At 41.8% G+C, this 18,457-nt stretch overlaps 1 protein-coding gene across 1 annotated transcript; it reads right to left on the bottom strand.

Annotated features, from left to right (window-relative positions):
- Nucleotides 1–909: 909 nt before the first annotated feature.
- On the bottom strand, nucleotides 910–17,390 carry atp10b (ATPase phospholipid transporting 10B). Its single transcript, XM_034121455.1, has 21 exons — nucleotides 16,857–17,390; nucleotides 14,585–14,789; nucleotides 14,164–14,249; nucleotides 13,770–13,876; nucleotides 12,775–12,906; nucleotides 12,405–12,532; nucleotides 12,057–12,309; nucleotides 10,340–10,539; nucleotides 8,346–8,501; nucleotides 7,165–7,708; nucleotides 6,931–7,031; nucleotides 6,718–6,844; nucleotides 6,421–6,605; nucleotides 4,329–4,596; nucleotides 3,647–3,723; nucleotides 3,434–3,559; nucleotides 3,139–3,339; nucleotides 2,970–3,050; nucleotides 2,739–2,843; nucleotides 2,295–2,482; nucleotides 910–1,380 (listed from the first exon to the last, which is right to left on the bottom strand). The coding sequence occupies exons 1-21, from the start codon at nucleotides 17,264–17,266 to the stop codon at nucleotides 1,095–1,097; spliced, it is 3,966 nt and encodes a 1,321-aa protein (XP_033977346.1). The 5' UTR covers nucleotides 17,267–17,390; the 3' UTR covers nucleotides 910–1,094.
- Between the last annotated feature and the right edge of the window lie 1,067 nt (nucleotides 17,391–18,457).

Below are 18,457 nucleotides of genomic sequence, written 5' to 3'. Positions count from 1 at the left end.
CCCCACGGAGAATAACTTTGCGGTAGAACTACTCTTTATACATCCATGGGCAGGGGCGGACTGGCCATCGGGACGTTCGGGACGAATCCCGATGGGCCGGTACTGAAGTGGGCCGGTCGGACGATGTGGGCCGCTCGGATAAGTCACTAGCACCACCCCCCGTAGCCAATTTCCTCGCGGTATATACTTGCGGCACCGAGGTGGGCCGCTCGGATAAGTCACTAGCACCCCCCCCCCCCCCCTAGACAGTTTCCTCGCGGTATATACTTGCGGCACCGAGGTGGGCCGCTCGGATAAGTCACTAGCACCCCCCCCGTTAGTATTTTACCGAGGTGGGCCGGCGGTACCGAAGTGGGCCGGTCGAGAGTCCCGGGCTGATTTGTAGTCCCAGTCCGCCCTTGTCCATGGGTACAACTTCAGATAAAAATGAACACATAATGAAATATGACCCCCGGTTTGATGATTGACAGGTCACAGAACAATGGGGGCTATCTACCCTACCCACAATTCACACAGACAAGGTCAGCTGCCAGAACAAAGTGAAAAACAAACAAATATAATTATTGGGTCGCGATTTATTGACAAAGGAAAAAGTGGGTCCCGAGGCCTGACCAGTTGAGAACCACTGATCTAGAGTATGTGTGTGTGTGTGTGTGTGTGTGTGTGTGTGTGTGTGTGTGTGTGTGTGTGTGTGTGTGTGTGTGTGTGTGTGTGTGTGTGTGTGTGTGTGTGTGTGTGTGTGTGTGTGTGTGTGTGTGATCCGGATGGTTACTAATTCCTTTTCTTTATGGACCGGGAACACCATGGGTGTTACAAAGTTGACTAAATCATCCAAAATTCAATGAAAGTGGTGGTCAGCAATGTTATATGTTCAAATGTCTACTGTGAAGGATATCATAAAGCCTTAATGCAATCTAATCTAAAACAAAAAAGTTATGATTGATGAAAGTAGTAAATCAGTCAGATTTGACCCGAAGACAATAGGAGGGTTAAATTAAACAGCTATATATCTGCATGAGCCAGTTCAGAAAATGTTCACTCTTCTAAATAAATAATGATCTTATTCCTTCAATCTGCCAACGAGTCTCTGATTTTCACATGTGTACAGGCCTCTGATAGTTTTCAGTAATGACATTCAGTGTCAAATCATCAGCCATTATATCAGAGGCGGTGGGGGATTGTGGAAAAATGTCCGCAGGGGTATCAAGGGTGGGAGAAGGTGGGGGGGACAGCCTGGAGCGTCTGACCTGTCCGAGGCCCCTGAAGCTCCTCCACTCCTTCATCCACTCGTCCCTGGTGGAGGCGTCCAGCCGGTCTAGTCGCCTGGCTTGCATGAGAGGGGAGGGGGCGATAGAGTTCCTCAGCACGTGAAACATGTACCTGGGGGAGAGAGTGTGGTGGTGAGAAAGTAGGCCAGTGAAAAATATGCGGCCCTTTGATGTAAATCAGAGCATTCCCTCTAAATAGCAGCACTTTCAGACGCATCAGCAACCAGGAGGAAGACCGAGCCGCGGTGCAGATCATTCCTGGATGTCACAATCGTCATGATTTAATTACAAATCAGCCTAAACTGTCCATAACAACCTCACAATTATATAGCAGTTGATGATCTGCACATGTCAAATATACATACTCCGGAATAATATATAATATAATTATGATGTTGACTGGATTTAACATGGTTAGAAAGAGCAATGTTGTCCTTCACATATATCTTTGTGTGGGGACACAGTATTTTAGATCTTTTACTTAAGTGAAAGCTTGTGAATGATCAGGGCTTATCATATCTTAACCTATACAAATAAATCATAACTTATAGCTTTATTATATATTGTATAATTAATTCAACTCTGTAAATGAATGTAGGCTGTTAGGGGATTATAAATATGCTGGAACATTTGATAATTACATTTAAAGTAAAACATATTTAATAAATATAATTTATTGTTCTTATTTTTTTATATTGGTTCTCCTCAGATTCATTTCGAGATCCCCCAAAAGAAACACTGGATTAGTAGCTGCTTTTTAATTCTTGTAAAATAGTACAATACTTGATTAGAAAGTTCCTCAAGTGGATATTTGTGCCTGTAGATGTAAAGGTGAAACTTTAAAACATTTCACCTTTTTTCCCGAGAATAAATATGTAAATTGTAAACAAAACACGAGACAAAACAGTAGGGACAGACACAACACGCTCGTCATATGTTCTTTTTACAATACATAAAAAGCCCCTCTGTAACAATGGCAAGGCTTCATTAAATGATTATCCACAGGGAGGATAGCAGTGAAGGTACCTGGGCAGCAGAGCCACCACCGTAGTGATGATGCAGAGAAGGTAGAACATGGGGTCGGCCATCTGGCTATGGAGGATCCAGTACGGGTTGGACGGAGGGTTACAGGTGACGCACATGGCGCTGTAGGCGAGCGTCACAATGAAGTACAACGCCACACTGCCTAGCATGGTTACCCAGTGAACCACCGTCTGCAAGACAGGCGCATAAACAGCATTTAGATACATTGATAACTACCAAATGTGTCAAAAGAAGTCTGTTTTATTATTTTATTTTATTAATTCAAAAATAGATTAATGGATTACTGTAATATTATTTGACCATATTATTATTAGTATTATTATTATTATCATACTGGTTTCAAATGCAGACCTGGCTGTTTTGGACCACTGGGAGTACATAACGTAATCATTTCTAATAATAGATATCCATCATTTCGGCACTCACCCAGGCTTTGATCTCTATTGACAGATGCAGCAGGATGGTAAATAAAGAAATGGTGTTTATAGGAGTTCCAAAGGTAAAAAGATCTATGTCGGAATCCTGGTAAGCCTGGAGGGGAAAAAACACATTTAGTCAAATTGAAGGCAAAAAGAGAAATAAAAGAGGCCACACCATGACAGATGCAACTTTGCAAAAGGCTTAATCAAAGACGGAGATTTCAAACGTTTCTCTTACCAAGTATGGAATAAAGAAGCCCACCAGACTCTGGTAGAAGGCATCAAGGATGGACACCCAGAAAGTAGTAAACGTGTATTCCTAAACAAGCACACACAAGCATGTTTGAATGAAGAGAACTACATTCATTAATTGAAGTAGCGGTATCTTGTTGTGGAGTGTCACTGACCCCTGCACCCTGCCCAGTCCTGTACAGCTCAGGAACACCAAGCAGCATCTCTGCAGAAATGTCTTGGTCCATTATCCCAAACATGATGGGCGGCACCGAGGTGAAGAAGAGGTTGAAGAAAATCATCAGCCAGTAGTCGATCATGGTAGCTGCGGAGAAGCCGCAGAAGAACTGATACCAGAAGAGTAGGTTCACATAGGCCTGGGGAACACATTACAGTGTGGGTGATTAGAGGAGAAATCCAGACACCATTTAGCTTCAGTCATCAGAGAGATGTAGCGGAGACGAGACTCACCACATTCTTATAGAAGAAATAAATGATCATGTTTGCAAGTCGAGTGTAGCACCAGTGTCCGTGGACCAGGAGAAGTTTTTTCAGGTGTTTAAAGCGAGATATAGCAAAATCACTCGCCATGACCGCCTGCAGAGGACAGACAGTTCGGACAGTGAGAGTAGTTGAGAAAACAAACAGCATTTTCAAAGCTATACCTCAGACCGACCTACAGACCTGCATGCCCTCCTGGCCGGATATCCCAACGCCAATATCAGCTGCTTGGATCATGTTTACATCATTTGCACCATCACCTTAAAACACAAAGAGGATGCCAGTGTAGACCTCAATTAGACCTTATAAAGGGACTAAGTATTTAATCAGGACGCACATTCAAATGTAAAGTCTGCCACAAAGAAAACAACAACTTTATATACAGTTTATTTGGACTACAGTATGACGTTGTATTTATAGATGACAATCTCTGCACTCTCTCGTCTAATATTCAACAATACATTTCTCAGGAGGTTCAATGACTCACAACCAGATAAGAACAAGAGCCTTATAAAAGCTGAAATAATTACTTGTTATTTCCTCCCTGCAAGACCATTTCTTTCACATACAATGTTTTTCTTTCCTTCTCAAAGGCCTTTTTCATGTGCGTAGACATTTTGGCTTGTCATAGCAGGAAGAGTGCATTTGTTGTACTAATAAAAACAAAGTAACATTTGGATGGTAAACTTAAACTAAGAATAGCAACAAAAAAAACTGGATTTAATTGTCAATTAAGTTTAAAACTGTTTTGATAGTTTACTGTAATTTACACATGCTGTCTTCTGTTTTTCCTTGAAGTCAGGTTGAAACTCCCAGATATACATGTATTTTTGTTTTGATGAATCGCTCAACAAAAATGTCTTACCAACAGCAAGGGTCATGACCTTGAGTTTCTCCCTGACCACCTTCACGACCCTGCTCTTCTGTAAGGGCGTGACCCTGCAGCAGAGCACGGTGCGGCAGTGTTTGGCCAGGTCCACAAAGCGATCCTGCAGGTCCGAGGACAGAGCCATGGTCAGGGTGCGTCCGTCGATCACCAGGGCGACATTCTGGCTGGTGTCCACATTACGAGGGTCTTCACTGTACCTTTTCACCTCCTCCAGGGTGCAGTCCAAGATAGATGTGCACTCCAGCTGGAAAACAACATCTCCTTATTTTGATGATCTTATTTAGTTTTAGGAAGCTTTTTAAACAACAACATTTAGTCACCTAAGCCATTCATCATGCTTGGTACAGCATTTTAATAAGAAGATTTATTGTTTTTTTGAATAGTTTAATGCGGACCTATTACGAAATGTAATGTTATTTGACTGAGCTGTGGTGACCAAAAGAAAATACTAAATTAATGAGGATATAGGCTGAAACTTTGAAGCAACGTCTCTTATAATACAAAAGGCAAAATGCATATAACTTTACACGGTATGATATTAAAGATAAGAATATTTCTCTTTGCTTGGAGCACAGATTATGGTCTGTGCTGGTAAAAGAAATATGATTGTGCTGTTGAGTCATGTTCATGGTCTCTGAATATATGCAATTACGAGGCTCTGGTCCCATCAGACTCATCATTGTTGTCTGTAAATAACTTCAGCCTCTTAGCCAAAAGGAAAAGCAACATGATGAAAAAGAATTGGGTCACATCTTGTTTTTGTATCATTTATCTAAAACTGGTTACATTTCATTAGGTGTGGTGGGGTGATGAGTGTGGGATTGCATCCCTTAGGTGGTCATTGAGTTACAGCGGTAAAAAAAAAAAAGTTCATTACCAATACGAGCAAAGGGGTATTTCCCCTGAGGGTTGGATATTAGACTGGTAATTAGATATGAAAGCAATGGATATTGTACTGGGGGTATCTCACTCCATTCATCATCAATGAGTAGTCCCATCTAAAAGGAGCGTGGCAGTCCCTTTGTTCCAGAAAGCTCCCAGTGTATCCGTTAGAGCCGACCCATCATTCCTGTCTATTTGAGGCTTGATGATTAGACACCATCCCTGTGCTACCAGATCTTTAATGACCTCAGAGAAGCAGGGCCCACACCTGACATCTTATCTTTCTTATATGAAAATCTGACCTTTAGCTGAAATGTAAAAGTTGTCAAAAAGGTTTGGCCATTTAAATAAGAGGGAGACAGGCTCACAGGTAAAACCTCCTGAACTCACTGCTTGGAAAACACGTTATTCCTGAATAACCATCAACAAAACACAACACTGTCCTTAGAAACAAGCTGTATGTGCAATGTGAAATATAAATTATGAACAATGTCAATGTTCAATAGTAGTAGCTTGTTAACTTCTAATGCTCAAGGTCTTTACTTTATTTATTTGTGATTCATTCATTTGAAAACGTCATTCGCATCTATCAAATATTCAGGCATGTATTTTGCAGCAGTTAAGTGTTCAACGTTTGGTATTTAACAATAAATACAAGGACCTGTAAATCAAGCGGGAAAGTACTATTTTATCACTGTACATTGTTACTTCATCCAGTCTAAAGTCATATATGTATTGTGCCCCATGCAGCATATTCAGCAAACACAGGATCATGAATGTATCACAGTACCTAACACACTTCATTTAATATCTCTTTATAAGATGATATTTTACTTTATTAACTAAATCTGACCAAAATCGATATCAACTTTTTTACAAAAATGTTTTTAAGTGTGGAGTAAGAGTTTATCTCCTGAAGATTTAATGGTTAGCACAACCCCTGAGCAAAATCTGTTCCCCCCTGTTTTTCAATCCTAATGCTAAACTAAACTATCTGGCTTTTAAGATTATTCTCCAAAATGTCACTTTAAGCAACATTTTTATTTAATATTAAATCTACCGACACAAATTCTAATTGTGGTGTAAGAAATGAATCAAAGATGTACCATCATTTATCATTTCACATAAGCAGTAAAACAAAAGCATCTCTGAGTTGAACAGCCTTCAGTTCAGCCGACCTCCTCACCTTGTTTTTGCAGCTCATGTTAATCACCAGGTCTTCCTCTTCCAGGAGCCTACAGGCATGTCCGATGTTAACTGCTGTCTCCGGCTTGTCACCAGTCAGCACCCACACCCGGATCCCCGCCTCCCGCAGCGCCACCACGGTGTCCGGGACACTCTCCTGCAGACGGTCCTCGATGCCCGTTGCCCCTGCAGGAGGACATATATCCACAGTCAGGTATAACATGGCTTATCACACAGATACACGGTATGTTTCTCAAGTGTTTATTATGTATAATGTGTATTGGCGGATGTCTGTTACCTAGCAGGGTGAGTTCTGTCTCTAGCTGCACAGCAGTTTCCATAACCAGCTCCTCTCTGTTGTCTATAGCAGCCAGAGCGTTTCTCCTGCACACTAACCAGCTTTCATAAACCCTTTCACTCACAACCTGCAGCACACATAGAAGAAAAACATGAAACAAAACTTCTCTAGATTTGTAAATGATGCTTGTGAATTTGATATGTGATTGTGCACCTTCTTCGTGAAGCAAAGTGTACGTAGCCCCTCTTTACCATAGAAGTCAAGGTGATGCTGAGTATCTGTTGCTATATTCTTCTGCTTCCCTCTGAGATGTTCTGAAAATTATACAACAATTTATTCATTAAGTTTAACGTGAATTTATAATTGACCCCGGGTATATCTCACTATTGACTAGTAAAGGTAAATCATTTCATAAATGTGTTTAAATGCACTTTCACCAGCACACACCTGCGTACGATGTACCGAGTAGCTCCATGATAGCGTAGTCTGCACCTTTAGTGTACAACACACACTCTTTGGTGATTGGGTGTCGCACCAAAACAGACATTCTCTTCCTGTTGAAGTCAAAGGTCAAGGTGTCCAGCACCTCAAACACCAGGTCCTCGCCAGACGGGAGCCTCACCGTCACGCTGTGAGGAGTGCGGGCCAGCAGGGTGAAGCCATATGCCTTGGCTGCGTACACCAGGGCTGCCTCATCTGGACTTTCTGCCTCATAAGTCACATTATCTGGGGTCGTTGCAGGATCATTGCTATGGGATGGAGCTTGGAGAGAACACGTTTGAAGCCCATCAGTATTTCCAAAACCGTCTAATTTTACAGGGGCGTTAAAATGGTCTTCTTCTACAACCGAGTCCTCTGAGATGGTGCGGCTTCTCTTGGGCTTGTTTTTCCAGGAGGTTAAAATATGGCGAAGAGAGAAGGGTTTTTTCGCCACGTTGGACAAAGTATCCAGAGGGTTGTTTGTTTGACCAGATCGTGAAAACCCACTTGCCTGAAAAAGTGAAGCAAAGAAAACCAATGTGCCAAAACACACATATGGTGAAACACTCTTAAAATCTTCCCATCACTTTCCACTCTGTTTCTTTCTTGTGCTTTTACCTTTAATTACAAACTCAAGGGAAAAACCCACATATTTCTCCCATCTGCCAGACCGGAGAACAGCACAGACAAGGGAAGCGAGTACTACAATTAATAAGGGCAACCCTGAATGCCCCTGAAAATCTCCCTTTACTATGTGGCTAATTTAGTGAGGACTCTTTACTACTGGGGCTTTAAAGATGAGAGAAATGTTGTACAGACCACTGATAAAAGAACAGAAACTTGAAACGAAACAAAGGAAGAGAACTTTCAAAATTAAACTAAATCTTTAAGGTTAATAGGTAGAATTTAAACTTAATCGTTGTGTGTGTTACTGGATAAATTATGGAGATAACACTGCAGTACTCTCCATTAGTTTTGTAGATCTAATGAATAAAATAATTACTAGATTCCCCACAAGGTTTTCTAGAAGAACGAATTGCACATTTTTTGTAGGTTTGGAGTTCAAGGAGAACAAATCCTGCATCCATCTTTCCTCCCTCTGACTGTGCCTCCATCTCTACCACTCATCCACAGTAGCAAGCGCTCACCCTCTGTCTTTCAGCTGTTGCCATGGAAACCACCACGGTGTTGCAAATGGCGAGACCCAGAAAGAAGTCCAGGTAAGGATCGGTCTTCCGGCTGCCGCTGCTTTCCACCCTGCTAATGTGCTGAAGCAGCTTCCGGTCTGGAATCACCTCAGTTTCCTGTTGGAGTATAGTGTTAATCATTTTTTATTAAACACTAATGTTGATAAATGGTTTATTGCTTACGCTCAGCCCCGCCGTTTTGACATGACAGGATTGGAATTGTTAACGTTTTCATCCAGTTTTGTTTATTCATGAGGAAATAGACAGAAGGAAGGCAGGAAGTATTCATTCATTCAAACATGATTCTGCTCTGTTAGAGGCACAGCATGAGGAAAACCAAATATAGGGTGTTTCTCAATGTCGAGGAGGCTTGCTTGGTAGCACATGTACCTCCGAGTCAGTTGCTTCAGAAGCGAGGCAAGAATCCTTCCTAGCCTCGGAAAACGAAGAATTGTGGAACAGGCTAACAGGTGTGCAGGTGTGCGTCATATGTGAGGCCCCGCCTTAAATGGAGCGCGATTTCCGCCGAAGATTTGGAAATTGGCCCGTGCGCAAAGCATTGTGGGGATTTTAAGACCGCGGAGTCTACACATGTGCAGCCTCGAAATTTCCCGCCACGAAGTACGCCGGCCTCGGTAGAATTCCAAGTATCCTGGACATTGGAACAGTCCTTCGGCGGGACTCGATGACGTAGTATCCTTGAAATAGTGGCTCTGGAGCAGCTTTCCTCGACATTGAGAAACACCCATAGTCTCCATGCGGCCTTGCTGGATTAAACACAAGCGCTTTTATTTCCCAGCCTGCATCTCCAGGCCTCTGCTCTTTGCCCTGTAGACCAAAATAGACACAGAGCTACTGTACTGTATATCAAGACGGCGGTGACTAATCTATAGTGCACGTTTACAGTTTATGTGACATCAGTGGTCTGTGCCAAATGGTGCCCAGCATGACCATATGTCCCGTCACAGACACAGGGGTTACTTGGGGCCAAAATGGATGTGCTTATCACTGACACCAAGCAGCTCGGCCATCTGCAGCCGGGACTGGGACCATGAGGGCTGTCGACACAAGGATGGGGGAGATTTGGTTTAACAAATGACCCTTTTTCAGGTATTAAGAGTGAGTATTTGAAATAGAATAGTCATCAAACAGAACTATTGAAATGCTTTCTTAGGTTTAGATCTTGGCAACATGTATGATTAGTAAATAAGGTTATCAAATTACCAGGAAATAAAAATACTCAAGTAAAGAACAAGTAGCTCAACATTTAACTAAATTACTTGAGTAAACTTTTAGTTACTGTATTAAGCTACCTTAATTGTAATGACCTGAGCTAGAATTATACCTACGATTTTTATCGTAATAATCTTTCAGCCCTGTGATGGACTGTAAACCTGTCCAGGATGTTTCCTGCTCCTCTCTCAGTGCATGGTGGGAGAGGCTCCAGTCCCATAACTAGTTTAATAAATGGATGGATAGATAAAGTTACATTTCCATACTGACAAATGCATTTTGATAATGTTTTCGTGATAAGACATCACCTCAATCAGGACATTATAATTAATTTCCCCTGACATTAGTACAGAGTGAAAAGGTGTCTCAGTATCCGTCTCAGCTCCTCACTCTGGGTGTGATTACAGTGGGCAAGGTAACACTATATAAATGCACTTTCATGTTTGATTTTCAGACATTTATTCGTGCTACTCAGTCATAATTATAACTGCGAGGACACTTGTTAATCAAGAAGAAAGATTCTCATTTATTTTCCCCACTGGGTGGCCTTCAGTCAACAGACAGTCACCTCCTGCATGAGCAAACAAAAAGCTGACGACCATTTCCCCCCGTGGCGACTTCCTGTGACCCGGCATTATAATATCAGACAGGCAAGACCCCTGACCCTCCCCCACTCTGAATTAAATATCTGCATTTTCTTCCTGACTGAGCCATCATCTTACCAGCGGACTGCTGAAGGCCACATCGCTCGGGGCACTTCCCGTGACCCGGCTCTTGCGTCGGTTGTCATGGTGATGTTGCATTTCTTCTGGGTTGGTGTCCTCAGCGTGCAGAGACCATCCCGTCTGAGAGGGTTGAGGTCTCTGGTTGAAGATGACCTCCTCCCCTGACTCCGGCTCTTCAAGGACAGCTAAGCGGATCGCTGCAAATCATTTAAAAAAAACATGTTGATACAGTAAGTACTTTAAATCATATCATGTGTACTGTTAGGTTAAGTCATTATCAAATGCAGAGCCCTGAACCTTAACGGCAGTGTCAAAGGTCTTTAAAGATCTTTAAAGAGTTCATTTACGCACCAATGGTCGTGCTTGTTTGAAATGAATATGTCAGCACTTTTCCTGCTGTCCTTAGTTTGAATCTGTATGGTTTATTGCATTTAATTGTCAGCTTTGGCTAAAAGGAGCAGCTACATGCAATGTAATGTAATGTAGTCTGGATTATACAGCCACATCCAGGTCGAATCAAATCCTCACACAATTACCCTAAATTAGCATTATAATGTTTATTATAAATGTAAATTCTGTTTCTATAGAGGTCTTAACTGAGCGCATGAATGCTTATGAATTCAAACTCAAATCAGAATGAAGCGAGGACGCACAAATATGGAAGCTACAAATGTATGTGCCTACGATCAGGACACCACACACTATACAGGTGTATAAAAAGAGATACAATATATTGATAAAAGTCTCCAATGTGTGCCTTAACATAACTCCTTTACATTTGAACATGTGTTCTCCCTTATCAATGTAAATATAAAAAATAATCTTGGCACATGTGCAAGACAAAGAAACAGAGCAGATCATCATCATAAAATCATGACACAGCACAATTAAGTTTCACATCAGAGCCAACCAAGAAGTGCACATCAGGTGATCAGCTGTTAAACAACTATGGATCAAAACACACTAATCAGATTAAAGTCTGAAGCCAGGTGAGAAGCCATGGGAGACTAAAACAAAACAGGATAGACGAGACATTCATTCTTTGACTTTTACTCTCCTAGTCTAGCCAGGAGAAAGGTTTTGTTCTTAGATCAGATAATATAAGATGACATATGTTAAAAAAAGATAAGATAACAAAAGAAAATATATATGTTATTGTCCCAGGGGAAATCTGTCATGGACACATATCTGTTGTTTAAATAATTGAAAAAAACATAGTGCAAACTATCAAAGCTGACTTTTGCATGCCAACACTTTGTCGCGTCTGAAATTATTTACAGAGTAGACTGAGAATTGGCACACTAATGTCGATGGAGCATATAAAAAATGTGGATGGAGGTATTATTGATTTAGATCTTAATGTTTTAAATTATGTGGTTAAATTATTCTTAGAATGCATTGATTTTGTTCATGCTGTGTTCATGTGTTTTTTATTTCATCTCTGTACTCAGGTTTTACTTGCAAATGAGATTGCTATCTTAATGTGACTTCCGGATTAAATCAAGTATAAATAGTCTAACATTAGCATATTCACATATTAATGACCTATTACGGTAAGTGACGTGCTTTCAGTTAGTATGCTGAGTAATAGTATGCCAATGTGTTTCAGTTTTTTTTCATGATTGTATTTATAAAATCACAGGGGGCTTATGATGAAAAGCAGTGCTGCAAAAGCTGTTTTTCGGTACGAAAGAATGTGATCGTGAAGGTTTACCGTTCACTTTGTGTGGGTACTCTGTGCCCATGATGGAGCATCTACGAAACACCATCTTGTTCTCAGTGAGGGTGCCAGTCTTGTCTGAGAAGATGTATTCAATCTGTCCCAGATCCTCCGTGATTTTCAGGGCCTTGCACTGTACTCGGCTGTCTGTCTCCTCATCGTACAGATCTGCATCATTAGTGATGAAGTAGATCTGACCAATCTTCACCAACTCTATGGACACGTAGAGAGAGATAGGGATCAGGATCTGAAAGAGAGGAGAGGAAAGGAGAGGAGAGTTCATTAAGAAATGAAGGAAAACCCAATAAACTCTCTTTCATAAATATAGTCAGATTGTTCCACCTGCAGCAGGATGATCATGGTAAAGAACATGTAGAAGCCAGACAGACCGGGACTGTCCAGGTGACCATTGCTGTCTGGGACCAGATAAGGGGGCACATCCGGGAACTCCTCCAGCCATAAGAAGTGACCTGCGAGTGTGAGGACAAGGGAATAAATACAGCAACAAGTGCAGGAATGAAAACAATTTTTGGCACACTTTGGCCTGTCTCCTTCCTGTTACCCTTGTGTGGGGTAGGCCTGTGGCTGAAATTGATGAGGTTTCTTTTTTTCTTTTTATTTGATATTCATTGTCCCCTCATATGTAGAAATGCCAATCATTTACCAACCTGTTTAGGGATTTCATGGTTACGTTATTTAATTTATTACTGACCTACTGATCCGACGAAACACATGGAGAGGAGGAGAATGACGCAGAAGATGACGTCTATGTTCAGCTTACGCTCTAGTTTGCTGCGCTTGTATCTTGGCCCATTGTTGTTGAGCATTGACTTGGTTTCCTGACCTAACAACAGGATAAAAAGGTGTTGATTTAGTTAGCATCAGGCACTATATATGGTCAAGGGAATGTGACAGAAAACAGAAGACAAAAACAGGGCACTCCGACACTAAATCCATACCGTCTCAGGAAAAGTGGGGGATTATTATAATATACACATTAAAGAAGTTTTGAAGATGTGTATATTTGTACTCATATCAGTATGCATCTAGGCATTGAACAATGCTTTTCTCACAGCTGATATTTTGAATATATAAAACAAAGACAGGTGTTTCTAACAGTAACATGGCTCTGTTCTAATCTAATCAAGTGATTCAATGAAAGTAAAACTAAAATATGTGTTGCTCCTTGAGGATAAATCCTAAACTGACGTCGATGATCCTCTGACTTTTACATCCAGCAGTTAAAAAAAAAAACTAAAATAATTGGTGCATATGCTTTGGTTAATGACCAAATACCTTAAAAACGAATTAGCCTTAGCTGTTTGTGTTAAGTGCTAATAAATAAATGTTAGCATGCTAACATGCTTAACTTACGTGGTAAACATCAGCATGTCAAAGCCCCACTGTGCCTTATTACAGCTTCACAGTACCACTTTCATAGAATTACACTTACCCTTGTTTGACTAAACTTGAAAGTCACATTAAAATGAGAGAAATGTAGTGCCCAGCAACAAAAATCACTATTATGTAGTAGGGCAACATAATGCACAGAAATGTACCTGAACATTTACATGCTGGGTGGGGCTTCATGCTAGAACAGACATTTGAACTTATGACCTCAGCACTTTTAAAGTCCTGGGCCCTGCACAAAGACACTAAAAGCTCAAGGTCAAAGCAGTGAAGCAGCTGAGAAAGCGGAGAATATACCTGCATACACCACGAAGCCAACAGCGTGGTCCGTGTTCTTCACTGTGCATCCTCGCAGCAGTAGACTCTCTATTCCTGCGCCCACCTTCTCCTTATCAGGTTTCTCTCTGCAGCAGGAGAAAGTGAGAAACCTCCTTTACTGTCAGATCTTGTTAGATATTCATTACTGCTTATATATTCCTATTAGCAATTCCCCTGCATTATGGCTATAGCCGGACAGCATGAGTAGACCAGCTGTAAGAGCTGTAGTGCCAGAGGAAATCGATTATAGTCTATTACAGCCCCAATAATGCCTCTGGTGGCATCACAAAGTGCAGCGAGTGGGCTGGAATTAGTTTTGCTCGGCTGCTCTGAAAGGCACAAAGGAACTGTGATCCGTGTATTTGATACTCACACATAACACTTGAAATGATTCAGATTGTTGTTGGGCCTTTCACACACCACAACGCTGTTGAAGCTTTCAGGTTCAAATTCTGGATCCTGGAAATGAGAGGAGGGAAGAAAGTCATTACAGTTTGAATGGAAACTTTTTAAAAGTAACTAAACCTGTACTTTGAGACGAACGTGATGATTCTAAGGTATCTACAGGAAAGACACCAGTCCAAAAATATGCCTATAAAATATGTAGGCTAATCCAACAGGTATGTGTCACATGTCTTGCATCACAGGCTTTACCTGGATGTTCTGGAAATGTTTTTTGTTTTTGAATGTGTGTTAAAGGTCAATCCCAAAAGAGAAATGTGAGGCAGCACAGGGTGAACAAGGGTAAAAGTCAGTGAAGAGAGCAAAGAAATTAAACTAAAAGTGTTCTTCACCGAGACGCAGACGCCTGACACTGCCCTCCTCGGCTTCAGGTTGGTCTCTCCATCGAGGTTGGACGTCTCTATGTGACACACACCGTTGGGGTCTGATGTGTGCAGGAGCAGGAGGTCTGCAGGGACAATCTCATTGGAAACCACCTTCACAAAATCTCCCACTCGCACCTCCTTCCAGCTTCTCTCCAAAAACTGTTTCTCTTTCCTGAAATCAGACATGTCAGATACCAACAGTCATTGCAGATTATGTCATCAAGATACACAAGCCCCTGGGTGGCTTTTACATTGATTTTTTTGTGTCACATTTATTTACAATATTGGCAGTGGGTGGGTGTATTTTGTCTATGTTTATACAATCAAATGAAATATTGACTCACTCCTTATGGATAAAAAATCACAGCAGCTGCTTAAATTAGGGAATAAACAAAACAACCAAATGAAAAATCAATGCTGTTGTTTTTGGAGAGCGGCCCACATGTGATTTGTGTGCTTTGGAATAGGGAAACTTTTAGAGGAAGACACGCTGCACCACACATTATGAGCTGAGGCCATTCCCAGGCATCCCAGAGAGCCACATGCTTTATGGTTATATCCTGCATGTCAAGCATCTTAACCACCAGTGACAGAGAGCTGCAGGCATGCTGCCCTGCATGTAGGACCTGATGGGTTGGCTGCCACATAACACAACACCTCGCCTCAAACAAAGCCAGGAGGAAGGGGGGAGTATTTTTAGTATGTTCTGTTTGGATGACCATGACAATGTTTATGTGTACCAGGTTAGGCAAATATGTTCTCCTTTCAGAAAGGCTTTATGTACGGCTTCTGTGTGACAGGCAGTTTCCAGTAATAGGAGTCAATGTGTCAATCACATTGCATAAAGCAGCCGACATTTCCTAGACATGACCTAAACATTGTTTAAATGTATGTTGATAAGCCTACCCATAATTTGACATTTGCTGGAATAGGATTATTTAATTTCTTACCCGGGGGTATAAGAAGTGTGAAACCATCTTATGTCTGCAACGTTATGGTTAATATAAAACTAAAGCCAGTTAGCCTAGCTTAGATAAAAGAAAAACAGTGGGACATCTAGTCATGCTCTGTCAATGATAACTTTTGTATCTCAAAAGCTCACTTGGATTGATTGACATGAGTTTGAGATAAGATACCGTAAAGATAATGCACGTTTTATCACAAACAGTGTACACCTCTTTTGAGACACCATGATGGGTGATGTGAGATAAAGACGTTTAGTCTCTGACAGCCTTCCATTTGGACTTTTACATGCTCTGCAAGATGTGCTCCTTGCGCCATGAGATGGATAAACGAGAAAGAGAAAGTGAGTGTAAGCCTAACATTTATTCTTGAGCTTCTTCTAGGAACATTTGTGTTCTTCAAAGAAATCCCAGCCAATCGATTCTGTTCTAATCTTTACAAGCCCAAAAATTAGCTCCAGCATCCCCACCCAGCGAGCAACAAAGGACCCACGAGAGCCCGCTCGCCACGACTCAACTGCTGTTTATGTGATTGCATGAGGCAGAAAGGACTAGTGTCCGCTAACAGGCCGCGAGGGACTGGTGCGTTCACGGGAATGCTGCATCTGGGGTCTCCACCTGCACCCTATCAGCACACACACAAACCTAAACCCACATACATGAAGCAGGCTTTCCTCCTGCTGAGGCTGCACTTACCAACATCCCTGCTGACTCTTTTGGGACATTTGAAAGCAAGCAACCACTGCCTAATGCCTAATGCTAAACCCTTCCAGAGGTTGAATGTATGAAGATTCATCATTGGAGTTGCCTCCAGTCTCACATCATATCATGAGGGGAATCCATATCCCTCCTCCCATTCTACTCCCTAATCACAGCAGCAAAAGGGTTGAAAATGACAGTGTTTATCCACCTTTGTGAATTATTCATTTATATTACCAGTAATTCAAAAATAGATAACCGCTAACCCTACTGTCTTTGCTGACGCAACACCCAGATGAGGATTTCATCAAATGTGCACAATGCTATTGTGAGAGAAATTGTTATGAGGCTCTTCAAAAGAGGAATAATTTCCCACACAGTTTCTATTTCTAAGTCAAAGATTCTCACGGGGTGAGTATCTACACACTCACACAGACAGCAACATGCTGGATGATAAGAATCGCACACACAGATGTGGGGGTGCTGTTAATGCACCATGAGTGTTTCCACTTGCCACATCATGCATGAACAGCACACTGGGTCTATATTTAGGACATGATTGTGTGTGAGTCGGTTACCTGCTGTATATGAAGCACGGCGTGTTGTTGCGCTTCCTGTCAGACTGGTACCTCCTGAAATCCTCCCAGGCGTCCTTCAGTGCCGTCAGACTAATGATAACACAGATGGGGATCAGCGCTACCTCTGGCTGGAAGGCGTTCACTACAGGGACAAAGTTCAGGATGGCCAGGCCAACAAAGTAGATGTTGGCCAGACGGTGAAACTGCTCAAAGAGGTTCATGGGGATGAAGAGGAGGAGGGTGTATTTGGTGGTTTTGATGGCGTTGCCAGGGAAGAAGCGATTGGGTTGCTTCGCCTTTTCCAAGCCCTCATAAGGCAGATTGGACGCCAAGTTGCGGAGGTCTTTCTCCCGCGCCCTCTGACCTCTCAGAGCCTCCCTCACCAGGGCCAGAGGGCTCCTCCACGTCATGGCTGCTTCTTCTTTTCCTCTTCTCAACAACTTTTCCTTCTCATCCTCTCAATACGTACAGCTCCTGTGAGTTGAAGAGACTCTCCTCAGGTCCATCCTCTCCTTAAAAGAGTGTGTGTGTGTGTATGAGAGAGAGGCATAATGCCAGGTTAAATCAAGTGACAGCACACCTAGTGCTACTCTGAGTCCGCCCCTTGCATTGACAGGTGTGTTTGCATTCTTGCCCCGTCATTGTTCTAGCAGCTGCAATTACTCAGCTGATCTAACTTTGCTGTCAATCTTAATATAGCAGTTTGTTTAACCAGTTTTTAACTATTTAAAATAGTCGTTTAAACTGTAGAATCACGAGGCGGTGAAGTGCAATGAATAATTATCATTACAATAATTAATAATACCATATTGTCCTTGAACATTAAGAAAACAATAGAAACACTAATACTGTATGCACAGCTGACAATCTAATATTTGCAGTGCAGATAATTGGTGCAGTGGGTCATAAGGAGATGTGAACTGACAACACAACACAGAGCGGAGCGCAACAACTGCTCGGGGCAAATGTATATGAAGAGTTTACAGAGTGTGAATGAACGCAGCAGAGGGAACATACACAACGCCATTCACAAGTATACAGATGGAGAATTAAATCCACAATATTTAAAGACACTGAAGATTATAATAAGCAATATTTATTGGGGCATGTCAGAAAATACTCTGTTTATTCTCCCCTCATCCACTGAGAGGTCACTGGTAAGCCTGCAAATAAAACAACCTTTGACAAAAAATGAAAGGGTTCGAAATGGACCGTGATTATAATGCATTAGGTGATTGTATGTGTTAACATGTATGTGTTTGAGACTTTCACGTAACAAAAAAACAGCTTATTGCACAGATGGCATGCATGTAGGATGCCTTCCACTTCCTCATGTTGGCATATGTTGTCTTTTCCAGAGCAGGCTGGCAGAACCTGTTTAAACAGGCCAAATTAGCACCAGGTGACTCATTTATTGTAGTTAAATTTAAAATCCAGCCAGTAATAGCCATAGTAATTGGTACTACAGTATTTGTACCTGGTTAGCAGAGAGAGGCATTTTTGTGAAAGTGCCTCCAAATGAAGACAGATGGACCTTTATTGTCTTTTTTAACGGATGCCATGCTCGACCTTGCAGGTGATTTATCATCAATCAAAACATT

This window comes from Trematomus bernacchii, unplaced genomic scaffold, assembly GCF_902827165.1.
Source record: "Trematomus bernacchii unplaced genomic scaffold, fTreBer1.1, whole genome shotgun sequence".
In the NCBI taxonomy this organism is placed as follows: domain Eukaryota; kingdom Metazoa; phylum Chordata; class Actinopteri; order Perciformes; family Nototheniidae; genus Trematomus; species Trematomus bernacchii.
Note: the sequence above shows the minus strand (reverse complement) of the source record. Positions and strands in the feature narration are given on the sequence as shown.

Bases quoted from the DNA above. Each gene is read 5' to 3' on its own strand.
- atp10b (XM_034121455.1), bottom strand. From the start codon at position 17,266: ATGACGTGGAGGAGCCCTCTGGCCCTGGTGAGGGAGGCTCTGAGAGGT. The intron at 14,250-14,584 runs GTGAAGAACACT...TCTCATTTCCAG, and splicing joins TGTCAGGCGTCTGCGTCTCG to GATCCAGAATTTGAACCTGA. The intron at 4,597-6,420 runs GTGAGGAGGTCG...GTTGTTTTCCAG, and splicing joins ACATGAGCTGCAAAAACAAG to CTGGAGTGCACATCTATCTT.